The 14,430-nt window shown below is 45.9% G+C and overlaps 1 protein-coding gene across 6 annotated transcripts in view; it reads left to right on the top strand.

Moving 5' to 3' along the window:
- Positions 1 to 14,430, top strand: part of LOC126428319 (uncharacterized) — a 52,229-nt gene that overhangs the window by 21,829 nt on the left and 15,970 nt on the right. For 4 of the 6 annotated variants that reach the window (XM_050090254.1, XM_050090253.1, XM_050090257.1 and 1 more), the window contains exons 3-4: positions 9,318 to 9,467; positions 11,543 to 11,665. In XM_050090254.1, the coding sequence (XP_049946211.1) occupies positions 9,327 to 9,467; positions 11,543 to 11,665 (264 nt within the window). In that variant the 5' untranslated portion in view covers positions 9,318 to 9,326. The remainder of the gene's footprint in view (positions 1 to 9,317; positions 9,468 to 11,542; positions 11,666 to 14,430) is intronic. The other 2 variants (XM_050090256.1, XM_050090255.1) reach the window with 1 other exon arrangement.

Below are 14,430 nucleotides of genomic sequence, written 5' to 3'. Positions count from 1 at the left end.
TACAAAACCTGGAGTAACTCATAAGAAGAAAAGCTGCCACATGTTTAAAGTACTTGTTAGTTTTACAGTTCTGTACAGTTGTGCAAAATAGTCTTTCATTTTTTGTTATAGTGGATGTGTCACAACTGTCAATTTAGGGAATCGAAGAACAGTTAATGCAGAACGGTATACTATACGACACTCTATTTGCCTATACTCGCTGACAAAATCGGGAGAATTTTGTGTTAGGCAGTGAACGGACACATTTTCTGTGCTTAGTGCCCCCCACCCCCCTCCCCCAGGGTTCTCGAGGTTCTTTTCCGGGTTTGCACGTGGCGCACACGGGGCCCCGAGCTCTTGCAGCCCATTATTTGTACCTGGGCTGCATTTCCTTCATCCTGCCCCTCCTTCACTATCCTCAGTCCTTCCCCACTGCCCCCTCCTTCCCCTCTTTCGGTGTTCTAATTTATGTAGACATTGTTATCCACCTGTATTGCTTGTTCCTCCTGCCTGTTCTGTCATCTTTTCTGGTGTTTAGGTTTCACCTCCACTTCTAAATTCCTGTTTTCAGTGTGAGCCATTTGGGGAAGAACTCCCTACCTAGCGTCTGCAGTCTGGATTGCTTTCCCCTTTCTTCCCCACCGTAGCCCCTCTCCACTGCGCGAGGTCACCGGCACGTGTAGGCAGTCGTGTTGTGGGCGTGTTACGTACCCGTCTGGCTGAGCCCCGTGACATTACTGATACACGAGCTGTTCCCTCCGCACGTGTGCCGAGGAGTGGTTGCTCGTCTTCCAGGAGTTTCGGTACTGCTGGCAACAGCTGCCTCTGCCAGGTAGCCCTGGCTGTGGCCGGGTGGTGCCCACGGGGAGAGCCCGATCGGAGTGGGTGGTACCGGGGCAGATACTTGCTGCGCCGATCAGAGTGGGTGATACCGGGACAGATGCTTGCTGCGCGAAGCGTATCGGGCTGCAAACATCTGACCGTTCTCAGCCGTCTGTTCCGATGGTGAAGGATCACTGAATGTCGCTTTGTGTGACCCGGCAGCCTTTCCTTCCCTGGCTACATTGTGGCGAGAGGGCCGTGCTCACCGTCTCGGGACGAAACACTTTCCTCCGCTACCTCATTTGTACTACTACGGACGGGGTCATATTCGCCACCACAAATAGAATATTGAGGACGAGTTTGGTGAAATGGAATCTCTCGGCAAGATGCGATCGGGCTTCCTGTTGACGAAAGCTTCGTCTGCCACCCAATCTGCAGCTCTTTTCGATTGTGATCATTTCGGCAGTGTCCTAATGTCCGTTTCCGCTCACCAATCTGAATGCGGTCCACGGAGTCATTTTTCGTAGGGATCTCACCCTGCGAGCTGACGACGAACTCTGGCGAATCTGGAGTGACGTGACGTTCATTTTGTTCGACGTGTGAAGAAATTTTGGCTTTAGAGGAGAATACCTCCCAGAGAAGGTAAAGGTTACGCGCTACAGATGTGACGTGAAGCCGTATGTCCCACCACCCCCGAGGTGCTTTCGGTGCTCGAGTTTTCGGCATACATTTTCCCACCGTACGGCGGACCCTCGAGGTGGTGACACGCGGTCCACGAGGGAAGCCCCCGTATTCTGCCACCCGTGTACGTCAATTGTCACAACCGTCACTCCCCTCGCTCACTAGATTGTGGAGCTTACAGACGATCTAGGAGTGAAAGTCCCCGGATTGCCCGTCTTACACTGAGGCTCGCTAAAAGTACGAGAGACTCCATCCGGTGTCACTTTCTTCAACTTTTTCCTCCGTTACATCCTTCCCCGCTCCTGCCGCTTCCGTATCCCCGCCCCGCCCCGTCCCCTGCCTTCCCGTGTCTCCCCTCCGGGAGCCGCTCCCCCTCCCCGGCCGGAGTGCCCTCCTTCCTCCTTCGGCACCTGCCGGTGGTGTGGCTCCCCCCGGAATCCCTCTCCCCGGCATGTCTCAGACTGGAAGCCTTCTGTCACAACTCGGCCACGAGACACCTCACCTGTGTTCCCCCGAGTCGCCTGCTCTCTTTTAATTCTGGATATTGCAGAAGCCTGTGCTCCCTCTGTGCCCTGCCCTCCTCCACCTCTAAAAGAGAAGAAGAAACGTAAGCCCCAGGACAAGACTCCCCACCCCCCCCCCCCCCCCCCACCCCCCGTGCAGTGCCCCCAGACATAACGTCTCGCCTCGCAACTGGAGCCTACGGACGTCATCCGATCCTTGTCAGTATAGCGGTCGCGCGGTTCCAGACTGGAGCGCCTAGAACCGCTCGGCCGTGTCTTCTCTCGGTGACGGTTCCCCTACGCACTTCGGTGCCACTCGTGGCACCTGTACTGCTATCGATCTCACGATCTCCCACCCCACGCTCCCGTGACTTCCGTACATTGGTCACCCCGTGATTATCTTTGTGACAGTGACCACTTTCCAATGATTCTACTGTTCCCCTGCCGCCGCCAGGCAGACAGGCCCCCACGTCGGGCATTCTGCAGGGCCTATTGGCCTTTATGTACATCTGCTGTGCACTTCGACCTCTCTCTGGAATTGCGTCGATGCGTTTGTGTGGGGCATCTCTACCTCTATTCTTCGTGCTGCTGTCACTGCTGTCCCCCTATCCACAAGTCCCCCTCACCATTAACTGGTACCGAGGTGGACCAAAGACGTAGCAGTCGTTGTCTGGGACTGGTAGTGGGAGCTGTAGCGATTTAAATGAGCTGAGGCTCGTTACCTTATTAAGCAGAGTAAAATGGAATGCTGGGAGTGCTACGTTTTCTCCTCGGGGACTTACGCCTCATCCTCGCACGTCTGGTCCACGCTCGGTAGCTTTCTGGGCCACCGGCGACAGTCGACTGTCCGGGGTCTCACTCTCCGAGGTTCTCTGCGCATCGATCCGTCGGTCCTTGCGGAATACCTTGTGACACACTTTGCGACGGCATCGGCATTCTCTTCCTATCCTGGTACCCTTCTCCAGCAGAAACGCAGAGTTGAAGAGACCCCTACCCTCCCCCCCCCTCTGTTTTAACCCCCACCTTCACTCAGTGAGAATTCTTGCAGGCCGTTACCTCTTCACACGACGTGTCCTGCGGTCTGGATTCCGTCCAAAACCAGACGATCCGACACTCGGAGTTTACCGAGAGGCGACATCTACTCGGTCTTCGACTGCATTTGGCTCGTAGGTGTTTTCCTGTCGCAGTGGCGAGACAGTGTAGTTATCCCCGTTCTTAAGCGCAGGAAGAAACCGACATCTCTCGACAGCTACCGCCCGATTAGCTTGACGAAGGTACTTTGTAGACTGCTCGAGAGAATGGTTAGCTTCACTTCGTGTCGGGTACTCAAATCTCGGGGCCTCGAGTCCTCGTATTGGTGTGGTTTCCAGGGAGTGAGACCCCGGACAGTCGACCGTCGCCGGTGGCGCAGAAAGCTACCGAGCGTGGACCAGACGTGCGAGGATGAGGCATAACTGACCATTTACTCAGATTTTAAACAGCAATCTGACAGGGTTTTACTAATTGCCGGTACCTTCTCACCGATTTCTTTGACCTACGTAAGGCATACGACACGACTTGGCACCGTCACATTGTAGTTACCCTTCGTGACTGGGGCTTTGATGACCGACTTCAGATTTTTATGCGCAAGTTTTTATCCCACCGCCCGTTCCAGTTTCGAGTTGACACTCGACTTAGCACCCTTCGGATTCAGGAGAATAGTATCCCAAAGGGTTCTGTGTCGAGTCACTTTCTTCCTCGACGGGCTTTCAAACTCTGTCGGGACTGTCATTACCCCGGAGTTTTTTGTCGACGACCGAGCGAGGTGGCGCAGTGGTTAACACACTGGACTCGCATTCGGCAGGACGACGGTCCGAACCCACGTCCGGCCGTCCCGATTTAGATTTACTGTTATTTCTCTAGATCGCTTCTGGCAAAAGCCGGGACAGTTCCTTTAAATGGTCACGCCCGACTTCCTTCCCCGTCTTTCCCTAATCTGATAGGACCTATGTCGGCAATTTTTGCATCTGGTGCAGTTCCCACTTCGCTATCTGACGGGTCTCTGCGTGAGCCGTCTCCCGTGGCTTCCCGTTTTCTCCCTCCAAAGTGCAGGTTACACACTCTCGTCATCGGCTGACAGTATGCCGCGATCCAGAACTTTATGTAGGTGACCAGCTCCTCAGTGTTGTAGCACAGTCCTGTTTCTTGGGTCTTATTCCTGATAAGAAGCTCACACGGCTGCACATATTCGCCACCTGAAAACGACATGCGTGCAGAAGCTTAATGCTCTCTGCTTCGTGGCCCACATTTATGGAGGTGCAAACAGAGCTAGTCTTCTCCATCTTTACCGTGTTCTGGACTTGTCCAGACTATATTATGGTAGTCAGATTTATGGCTCAGCTAGTCCTTCCAATCTGAATATACGTGACCGTGCACACCGTTGTGGTCTGTGTCTGGCTGTTGGTGCGTTTCACGCTGGTTCTGTCGGCAGTCTCCTGACAGAAGTGGAGATTCTCCCTATACAAATATGATGGCGCCAACTCCCGGTTCTTACGCATTTGCCATTTGTAGATTCCCTGACCGTCCCTGTACCCTGTCTTCTTTGCAAACGGGGGATGTCTCACTCCCGATAACCGCCCACGGGTGGGACTGATTATTGGAATGCATCTCACTTCCCCCCGTCGGGATCTCCGTCTCCACTCGCTGGAATGCACTCCTTGGATTTCCTCCCACACCCTCCCTCGGATGGTGCCTAGGCAACAGATTAAGTCCGACCTATTCCAGGGTCCTAATGTCTCTTTCGCCGCTACGATTTTCCGGTGTCTCGTATGTTCTATCCTTGAAGGTGGGATACACTTTTATGTCTCCTAGCTTAGAGCGCCATTTTTATTGCTGGAATCGTGTAGTGTCTTCACAGCAGAGCTAGTAGCCATCAACAGGGCCCTCAGTTTTGTTTCTCAGGCCTCATTCCACAGTGTTTTAATATGTACCAAATCAGTGAGCTGCTGCCGGCTATCGACCGATGCTACTCTCTTCGTCATTCGGTCTCTCCTATCCGTGACCACCTATCTGCCCTTGAGTGTGCCACCTATTCAGTTGTCTTTCTATGTGTCCCGAGTCGTGGCGGCATCCCAGGGAAGCTCTCTCTTGTACTAAAGTTGAATGACATATAATACGCTACTGCTCTCAGTAATAAACTCCGCACAATCGAGGAGCCTACTGCAATTACGCATGCTTCTTTCTACTCCTCTCGGAAGGAGTCCACTGTGGTGTGTCGTCTACACATTGGTCGTACCAGGCTCGCTCATTGTTTCCTCTTGCGTAACAAACCACACCCGCAGTGTGATTGTGGAGCCAGACTAACAGTATTACATATATTGGTGGAATGTCCCCTTTTTTTGACCCTTCGTACTAAGTAGAGTGTTGCAGATTCCTTAAATTTAATATTAAGAGACGATTCACGGACGGTTGAACTTACCCTCAGTTTCTTCCCTGAAAGTGGTTTTTATTTTTAAATTTAAGGTTTTGCTTTACTCCGGGAGTAGGGGCAGGGCGGTTGTGGTTGGGGCCTCTCTTCCTGTTTTCTCGGTCTGGGACCCATGACCACTTCCCCTTGAAAAGACTGTTCCTTTAGCCCTCCATTTTCTCAATTTATGCTTTGGGCTACCCTTTTTAACCTTTTACCGTGTGTGTTTTAGCTTCCCCATTATATAGTTTGATTCTTCTGACTGGATCCATCCACTCTGAGCAGACTCTCTCTCTTTTGTGTGTAACTTTGGAATTGCGGGATTGATATCCTCACCATTTGGTCCCGTAACCCCCCCCCCCCCCCCTCAATTAATCAATCAATCTGTGCCTACTGCCACGATCTGTTGACAATGAAACAAAATTAACAGTGTGTGCAAATACTGACCACGAAAGCCTACATTGTACAAAACTGGGAGTAGCAGCGTTCTTTGTCACGAACACTGCCTGTTCACACACAGCATGTCAAAAAATTGCCAATTAATGCATAATCTCTCATCTTCATCTGGACTATTGCCTTAAGACTTTATCTTGCACTGACAGTGATTTTTATTGCCTTGCTTGACTGATCCTTCCAAAACCCTGTTTTTGAGCTACCATCACCAGAGTGGAGAAATGTTTGCAGAATTGGTTCAAAAGCATGCAGAAGCATGTCAATTTTTAATGCATTCTCGAGATTGTGCAGGTTACAAAAAGCACATTGGAATACATTGCAAGTCAGAGTGGGCGATATGGCTGGAAATGGGAAGTGGTGTGACAATTACATTTAAAAGGTAAATATCTTCAAGTAGTTCATAGTAACCAAAGAGGAAATATGAGGGTTGAATGAAAAATAACACCTCCATCTTTGTTGATTGGGTTTGCATGGGAATGTTTTAATAAATCAAACGCAGAAATAATCCTTGGAATGTGATGTTTAATTACAAATATTCACTTTTCCACATAATTACCAGCCAATTGGGTACATTTCGGCCAATGATGAACAAGTTTTCTGAAGCCATCACAGAAGGAATCGACACTGTTTCTGCAACCACAGTCTCTCAGTTCTCTCAACATCATCAGAAGCACAGTGATGTCCCCGCAGATCAGCTTTCATTATCGGGAACAGATGGAAGTCAGACGGTGCTAAATCTGGACTGCATGGAGAATGCCGTACAGTGGTGAGATTCAGTCTCTGAAATTCTGCTGTGGTTGCACATGAAGTGTGTGGTTTGGCATTGTCATGCTGCAGGAAAACAGAACTTCCAATAGCCAAGCAAAGCAATAAATTGACCCACACGTTCTTGTGAAATGACGATTGTGCTTGCAGTTTCTCTCCGAGTGATACGATGATCGTCCTGTGTCAGTCTGTCGACATTTTGCTTGTGAAATTCGGTGGTTGCTGTCACGGGACGTCCGACTCTGTCCTGCAGGTCAGATGTTCCCACCTCGACATCTTTAAACTTACTCACCCGACAATGCACAATACTAATGTCAACACAATCACCATAAACTGCTTTCATTTTCTGATGAATCTCCTGTGGGGTGACATCTTCTGTTGTCAAGAATTGAATGACTGCACGTTGCTTTAATTGCATTGACCGACCGTCTGTGCAGGGCTGTAACAACACAACCTTCACTGCTAAGGCTTCCCACCAATTGGAACCATAGAGAAGAGGCGGTCGAACAAGCCAGTACCTGCCGCATACCGATGCTACCGACTGTTGGAGAGTTACGAAAGTGGAGGCATTACTTTTCAGTCAACCGTAGTGCATACTAAGAAATTCATAAAATACATAACAAGCACCTTTTTAAAGAGAAATGTCCTTAGGCAGTATCGTCATCAAGTTACTAGAGTATGTTACAGACTCTAAGATTAAGACTGTAAAATTCGTACACAGTTGTGTGTGTACTCTCACATGACTTACATAAATGCCTCTGTCTGCTTATGACAGATCAGGTTCTAAGTTTTCCTGTTAACTGTAAAACAATGAATTATTATATTTATTAAAACATCCTGTAGTTTTGTGATGTTCGTGTGTGATTCCCAGCTAAAGATGGCAGCAAGTAAGTTTGCCAAAATATTGCACCATTTGGACGGCACCATAAGGCTGATTAAGTGAGAACGTTTCAAAATTCCCTCAGTGGCATTTATACCCTGACGTGTGCTGTGCTGATGAACTGTACTGTTTTGTTGTGTGGGCAACCGACCTTTTCCAGTTTTTTCATCTTGTTGGGGTCTTAGTTCTTGTCTAATTTACTGAAGTTTTTGTTTGTAAAATGTGATAGGTAGTGCATGCTGGCATACAAGGGGTTTCTTAAACAGTAATTTACACATTTTTTTCTGTCTACTTCAACAGTATTGCTCTGTCTGCTCACCTTTAAATGGTCAGGAAACTTCACCAGCTGCAATTTGTGCCGCCCCCCCCCCCCCCCCCCCCCCAAAAAAAAAGATGGTCCCATAATTGAGTACTGAATGAGAACAAGCATAGTACATCGATATGCACTACGTTTCGTATTGAACAAATTGTAGAATGTACTTTACTGATGTGGTTATATCAGTGTGAGATTTCCATGAGTGTAGGTGATGAAAATCCCTTGGAATTTTGTTTTGTTGAAAAACTCCGCATGGTTATAGCTTAATAATACAGTGGGGACCAGTGGAGTTTTATTTTAGTATTGCAAAAAGTTAGATCAACTATATACTTTACATTAAGGAGCAGTCTGTTTAAGCCACCGTTGGGTTGTGCTTCTATTCAACACAGTCTAGCCAGGTTCTTTTGTCAGATATGGGATTTGCGATGCCTTCGTCATAGAGAAATGTTGTTTTAGTAAGTAAGCTTAACGAAAGGTCACATATGTCAAGTGCGAACAATAATGGGTCGAGGACTGAGCTTCGTCTCATTGTGTTGTTTAGTGGACCATAAAATTTGCTACGTGACTGCAGCTAGCCGTTTTTCTTGTTTGTTAGGGCCAGCAGCACTACGTATGTTAGATAATGATTTAGGTATTAGAAAGGTGCACCAGAATGACCACTTGTAATAATTAATCTTCATTAATGACAGTCTGTTTTGGTGTTTATTGCCATTCTTAAGTACATTTAGAATGATGTAGTGTCAAACTACTGTGAAACCATAATTAACATATCATTTTCAATACATTTGTGTTATTCACCATCCGATCAGAGCGCTGACAGCTATAAGGCAGTTCACTGATGATGTAAGATGAACATCACATCATTCTAGAGTACTTGACAATGGTGGTAAATGGAGAAAAAGTCCGTTGTTAATAAATATTGTTACAAGCAGCTATTCTGGTTCAGCTTTCTAATGAGCTTCCAGCAGTATTGGGCAACTTTTATTGTAGATTGTGTTGTTAGTCATTTCTCTGACTATGTTGTAGTTATGTGGTAATCAAAATCATCATGGTGAGGCAAAGGAATAGAGGGGAATTTGAGTGTGTAGGGAGGGTGGGGGGTGGGTATACTGAGATGATAGTTAAATAAGCTGCATGAACATTTTATTTGATGCCTGTCTTTCAGAATTTGTTCTGGGACTTGACATTTGACAACTACAGTGGTGATGGTGGCTGTTTGTTTCTTTCTTTCTTATGTCATTAACAAAAGTGTTCTGGATAAGTAATTTGATGAACAGTAGACATTACTTAAGTTCCTCTTACCAAATGCTGTTTTTTTTACATAAGAAAAATCATTAGTTTCTAAAGGATGAGCATAGTTTTGGTATTTATTAGTTCTAGGCCAAAAAATAACACACTGTTGTGCTTGAGGCATACGAGAATGTTTTCTCTTTTGATTTGCAGTGTGGTTGTAAGGCATGTAAATTGTTTCAGGCAGAAAAGATGGAGAAAACAGAGTTTTGGATGGCAGTAGATTCTTTTCTTAACTCTGTGAAATCTCACAGAAGTGAACCAGTCGACATTGGAGACGAGTCAATTTTGCGGAGACTTCGTAAAACTGCCAACTACGTAAAGGAATACGAGGTGACATTGCTGACAACTGCCTTCACATATGGAATTTGAAGATGAGAGTATCTTGCTACCATACAACACACAGTTGAAAACACAGTGGCCTGTGTTTTTTAAAAAAAACTCTTGGTGAAACTAAAATCCTTAATTTTTATATCTATATTTAATACACAGTCCAGTCACATTGATGTGACCACCTGTCAAAAGCCCGAATAACCACCAGAGAGGCTCTGGGAGGTACTGGCAGGGATATGGCCTGCTGCCACAGTGTTATAGTGTAACATATCACTTTGTTAAAGTGACGTGTCGTGCAGGCTATTAGGACCGACAAACGACGTTCATCACGTACAGAAGAACCTCACACTTGAGAAGCGTGTTCCATTCTTTGAACGATATTAAATATGTGTGCTTCAGTGGTTGACGATTGTCATTTGACACTCCTAAGTACCCTGTGCGACACATCAGTTTGACAAAGTGCTATGTTACACCATAAGCTTTCTGCTCTTAACTCGTGCCTGATTATTATTATTATTATTATTATTATTATTATAATAATTATTATTATAATAATAATTATTATTATTATTTAAGTTTTCCCCCTCCAGTAATCTCTGTTTTGCACATCACTTTACCTTCAGTTTGTAAGCTCTCTGGTTTCCAAATCTCATCTGATACAGTCCTCAATAATCGTCACATTTGGTAAGTCTCCCGACCTGTGTTCTCGGCAATTTTTCTGTAACTCTACCTGTTTTGTAAACCTCCCCAGATCTTTTCCTTCATTACTTTTCCTCCCCCTTCAACCTGTCTTCCAGGAGAAGGAGCCACTGGCTCCAAAAGCTTGCACATTTCCACAACTTTCATGTGTGTATCCAATTATATTAACCTGTACTTTGTATCAAAAGAAAATTTACTTGAGAAAATTAGAAAATTAAGAGACAGAATTGCCAGTCAGTACTTGGCTTTACGAGGTAATTTTTAGCATAGTGAATATATGTACATAAAAAGGACGTGACACGCTACCTAGATTTGGGAACTTACAGTTACTTTTTCAGAGAGGAGATAGGGTCGGGCGGAGTAAGGTTAAAAAGGAGCGGCAGCTAACTCGGACACCTCACCCTCGTTATAGCTGGGGTCTAAGTGAGCTACTCTTCCTTTTTAATCTGGCTCGGCGTGTCACTTTCTCCTCTTTGAGGAAGAAACTGTAAGTTCCAAAACCTAGGAGTAATGTCTTCACTTTCACATTTGTTTATTTCTTGTACCTGTGCGTTGCAGATGACTTTGTGGTATTAGCAAATGATTTTGAAGAGCAACAGACTTCAGTTATAGATCTCAACCGAGGATGCCGGGCAGCATAAATGAATGCAAATCTTCTGTTGACAAAATTTGTCCACTAAACGAAGATCTGTAGGAAAAGTACAGCTCGAAAAGAAACTGTCGGACAGTGTCGGAGAATACGTCCGTCTCGGCTAGCACGTAAATACGACTTGAGACCTGAGATCTTAAATCTTTATACATATTGAGCTAGGCTGGCAATCATTTGGAAGACATTTAACAAAATTCAGATCAAATACGGCAGTAAAACTAGGGAAAAAGTTTTCTGATCAGTGTGCCCTCCCAGTTTTGACTGGAGGCTATGGGACCTGTGCACTTCACGAATAGACGAGGCAGAAGCCTAGAACCGCACAGCGAGGCACGGAAGGTCTGTGTTTGGGTTACAAGGCAAGAAGAAGAAGAAAAGGGCAGAAGACACGAGATCAATTACTGACGTAAAAGACATCACAGAGAGAACAGCGGGGGCAAAGGCGTGTGGAAGGTTGCTGAAGTTACCTGGCTGAATGTTACCCGAGACTGAAGTTGCAGACATACCTGAACTCAGTACTCAGAGAGGCCGCATCATTTAACGATAGAAATGGCAGTGGTGGTAGCGGCTGCTGCTGCTAATTGGCAATAATAAAAATTTCATCTCCCAAAGCCAAGACCTGTAATTCTGCCTGGTTTGTAGCTTTTTAATATAAGCTTTTATTGTACATCCTTTGCAAAGCTTCTTACAGAACACGGCAAATGAACAGACGGAATTTATTTTTTCGCAGGAGACTATAGCTGACGCCACTAACAGTGCCGAAGGAGACGTGGACGAAATAGAAGAGGAGGAGGAGGAGGTGACGCCGGGAGAGGTCAGCGGTGCTGTGGCTGCACTACCCGTGCCGACTGTGGTGAGCTCACTGTGTGCGTAGTGTCACTCGGTTAGGCTGAGCTGCAGCTGTTGGCTCTGTGAGGGCTTCTGGGCTAGCCTTTCCTGCTTCATTTCAGAACAAAACTTCTTAGATTTGTACCACTCTGCAGTTCTGCAAGAAATATAAAAATTCGTTCCAAACGATGTCTCGATGTTTCTTTCTCGCCGTAGACTTAGTGGTAAATTATGACTGCTTAAAACGTCATACGACAGATTGACCAGTTAGAATAATAAAGTATTACTTTGTGAACTATAGGCAGATAATGTTGTTACATTCTGTAAAAATATCATCCGATAACAATCGCGAGCTGTCGGAGACACTCGGACCGTAACACTGATATGTTAACTAAAGCGAATTTTTGTAGCTCTTTCAAACATTTAATGAAACATTATTGGTATTTTGCCTTTCTGCAACTGGCTGACGGCTATCGTTGAAGTAGTGGTACCAATTTAAAACAGTTACATCCCTAAATGGAGCACCGAAGGCTGACCACCGAGCCTCTACACGACCGTCAACTGTTAATAATGATCATTCCGAATAGTATCTGATGGGACAGTCCAGAATAAATTGAACTGTAATTGTTTACTTTATCAGCTACATCTCAATTTGTATGTGTAGTATTCTGAAATAATGGTATTCAGAGGAAAGTATCTGGAATGACCTAAAATTGTCAGAAATAATCTAGTTGACGATCTCTCTTCAGAATTTTTTTCGATGTAATATTAAATCCAAAAGTGAGTTCAGTTCACAAGTTTGATGTTATGTGGGAGGGGGGGTGGGGGGTGGGGGGGAGGTTAGGACATTGTGTGTGTATCCAGACAGACATCGAAATTGCAAAACTACCTAAGAGTACATTATACGATTCTATAAGAATGTCGAACTTTTATCCCTTTAATCCCACTAAGAGATCGTTTCCCACTACGTCTACAGTTAGAAAGTTTATAAGAGAGTGCAATTTGTGAAGATTATGGTCAAAGTGGAGAATGTTGGTGCACTTTGCCAAAGATGATTATTTAATGCACACTGCAAAGCATTAAAATGGTACAAACCGTCATTACACTTCATTGAGCAGACAAAAATATTCTCAGCAAAGTCTGCGAATTTACTCGACCGATTTTCTGAGATCCGTTCCTCTGTGATGTAGCAACTGTCGGCCATCTTTAGACTGACACCTGTCTAATTGTTATAGCCCTCAGTGTGAAGAGCTGAAAAATTTTTAGACGAGCGCTCCGAAAAGACGGCCCGGCGAGTCGGCGACTGCAACGGCAGACGCGTGTGGTGTACCTCGGCCTCTCCGGTTGGCCCGCTGTCGCCTGCAGTGGCCGTGTGTCGCTTGCACCCTCGCCGGTTACCTTTAGCCTCCTGGAGAGAGACCCACTGTAGTGGCCTTTCCACCTCTCGTGCCCCTGGCGAAAAGTGTTCTGTTCTGTCAATACCGAAACTTTGTGTGGGTCATATTATTACCAAAATTTGTAGGTAATCACTCGACTTAAAAATCGTTAAAATTTATTAGTTTATTATTATAAATAGTTTAAATGCTTAATGTAATATAAAAAGGCTTCCCAGTTTCAATCTGCCTCTCAGCATTACTACCAGACAGATTTCTTGTCAAACTTTTGCCGTCCTATCTGTTCGTGTACTGCATAAAGGATCACGAGTGTCAACAGTATTGTGCAACGTTTAGTAATGAAAGCTTCTCAAAAAATATGTGCTGAAACATTCTCTGCCTCCAAAGATGAGGGGAAAGTAGTATTGGGTGGCAGGAACAAAATGCCCCACTTGGTGAGCAGCAGCAGATACTTGGCTCCCCCTACAGCTGCCGATTGCTAGCCGTCCCCGAGGCGAACAACTCTGTGTTCGTTTAGAGCTGGTGGTTCTCGTTCTTGTGTGAAAGACGACACAGTGCATTACACACACATTAGTCAGTAATCAACATCCTTGTTTCACGTGTTGCTTTATTTTTGATATTCTAGGGTTTAGCACCGCTGGGTTCGAGTAGGTGGAGCAGCTTATGAATTTTTTGGGAGTAGGAGCTGTATTAGTAAAATAGTGAACTGAGACACAGTTTTGGCTAAACTATTTTGCACAACCAAAACCTTTGATACGGCAGTCAGTGCTCTAGAATACACGAGTTAGTAAAGAAATTAAAAAGTACTGTCAAAATATTTACATACAATAACTGTAATGTTGTGTGGGGTTAGAATGGCTGGCTGGTTGGTTGGTTGGTTGGTTGGTTGGTTGGTTGGTTAGTTGGTTGGTTTGGGGAAGGAGACCAGACAGCGTGGTCATTGGTCTCATCGGATTAGGGAAGGATGGGGAAGGAAGTTGGCCGTGCCCTTTCAGAGGAACCATCCTGGCATTTGCCTGGACTGATTTAGGGAAATCACGGAAAACCTAAATCAGGATGGCCGGACGCGGGATTGAACCGTCGTCCTTCCGAATGCGAAGAATGGCTGGACTTCACACCCTGTCGTGTGGTGAAGTTCCAAATGTATATTGTCGATAAACGTGTAAAAGTGCAAAAAAATGGTAGAAAGCACGTGCGAGTCACACGAAGCAGAATAGCCGGCCACTACGGTCGAGTCGGCGTAAATCGATCCTCGACAGTCTCGGCGGGCCGGTTCTCGTGAGCCTATCTCGACCGATAAAGTAACGCAATTTGGTAAATGTCTCTGCGGTGACACCTCTGTGCCATCACAGCTCGTAGCCGGCTACTGTTTTCGCCTGGAACCGTCAGCATTTCG

The sequence above is a fragment of the Schistocerca serialis genome, chromosome 12, assembly GCF_023864345.2.
Source record: "Schistocerca serialis cubense isolate TAMUIC-IGC-003099 chromosome 12, iqSchSeri2.2, whole genome shotgun sequence".
NCBI classification, from domain to species: Eukaryota; Metazoa; Arthropoda; class Insecta; order Orthoptera; family Acrididae; genus Schistocerca; species Schistocerca serialis.
The sequence above is the reverse complement of the archived record's forward strand: the minus strand, read 5'-3'. Positions and strand labels throughout refer to the sequence as shown.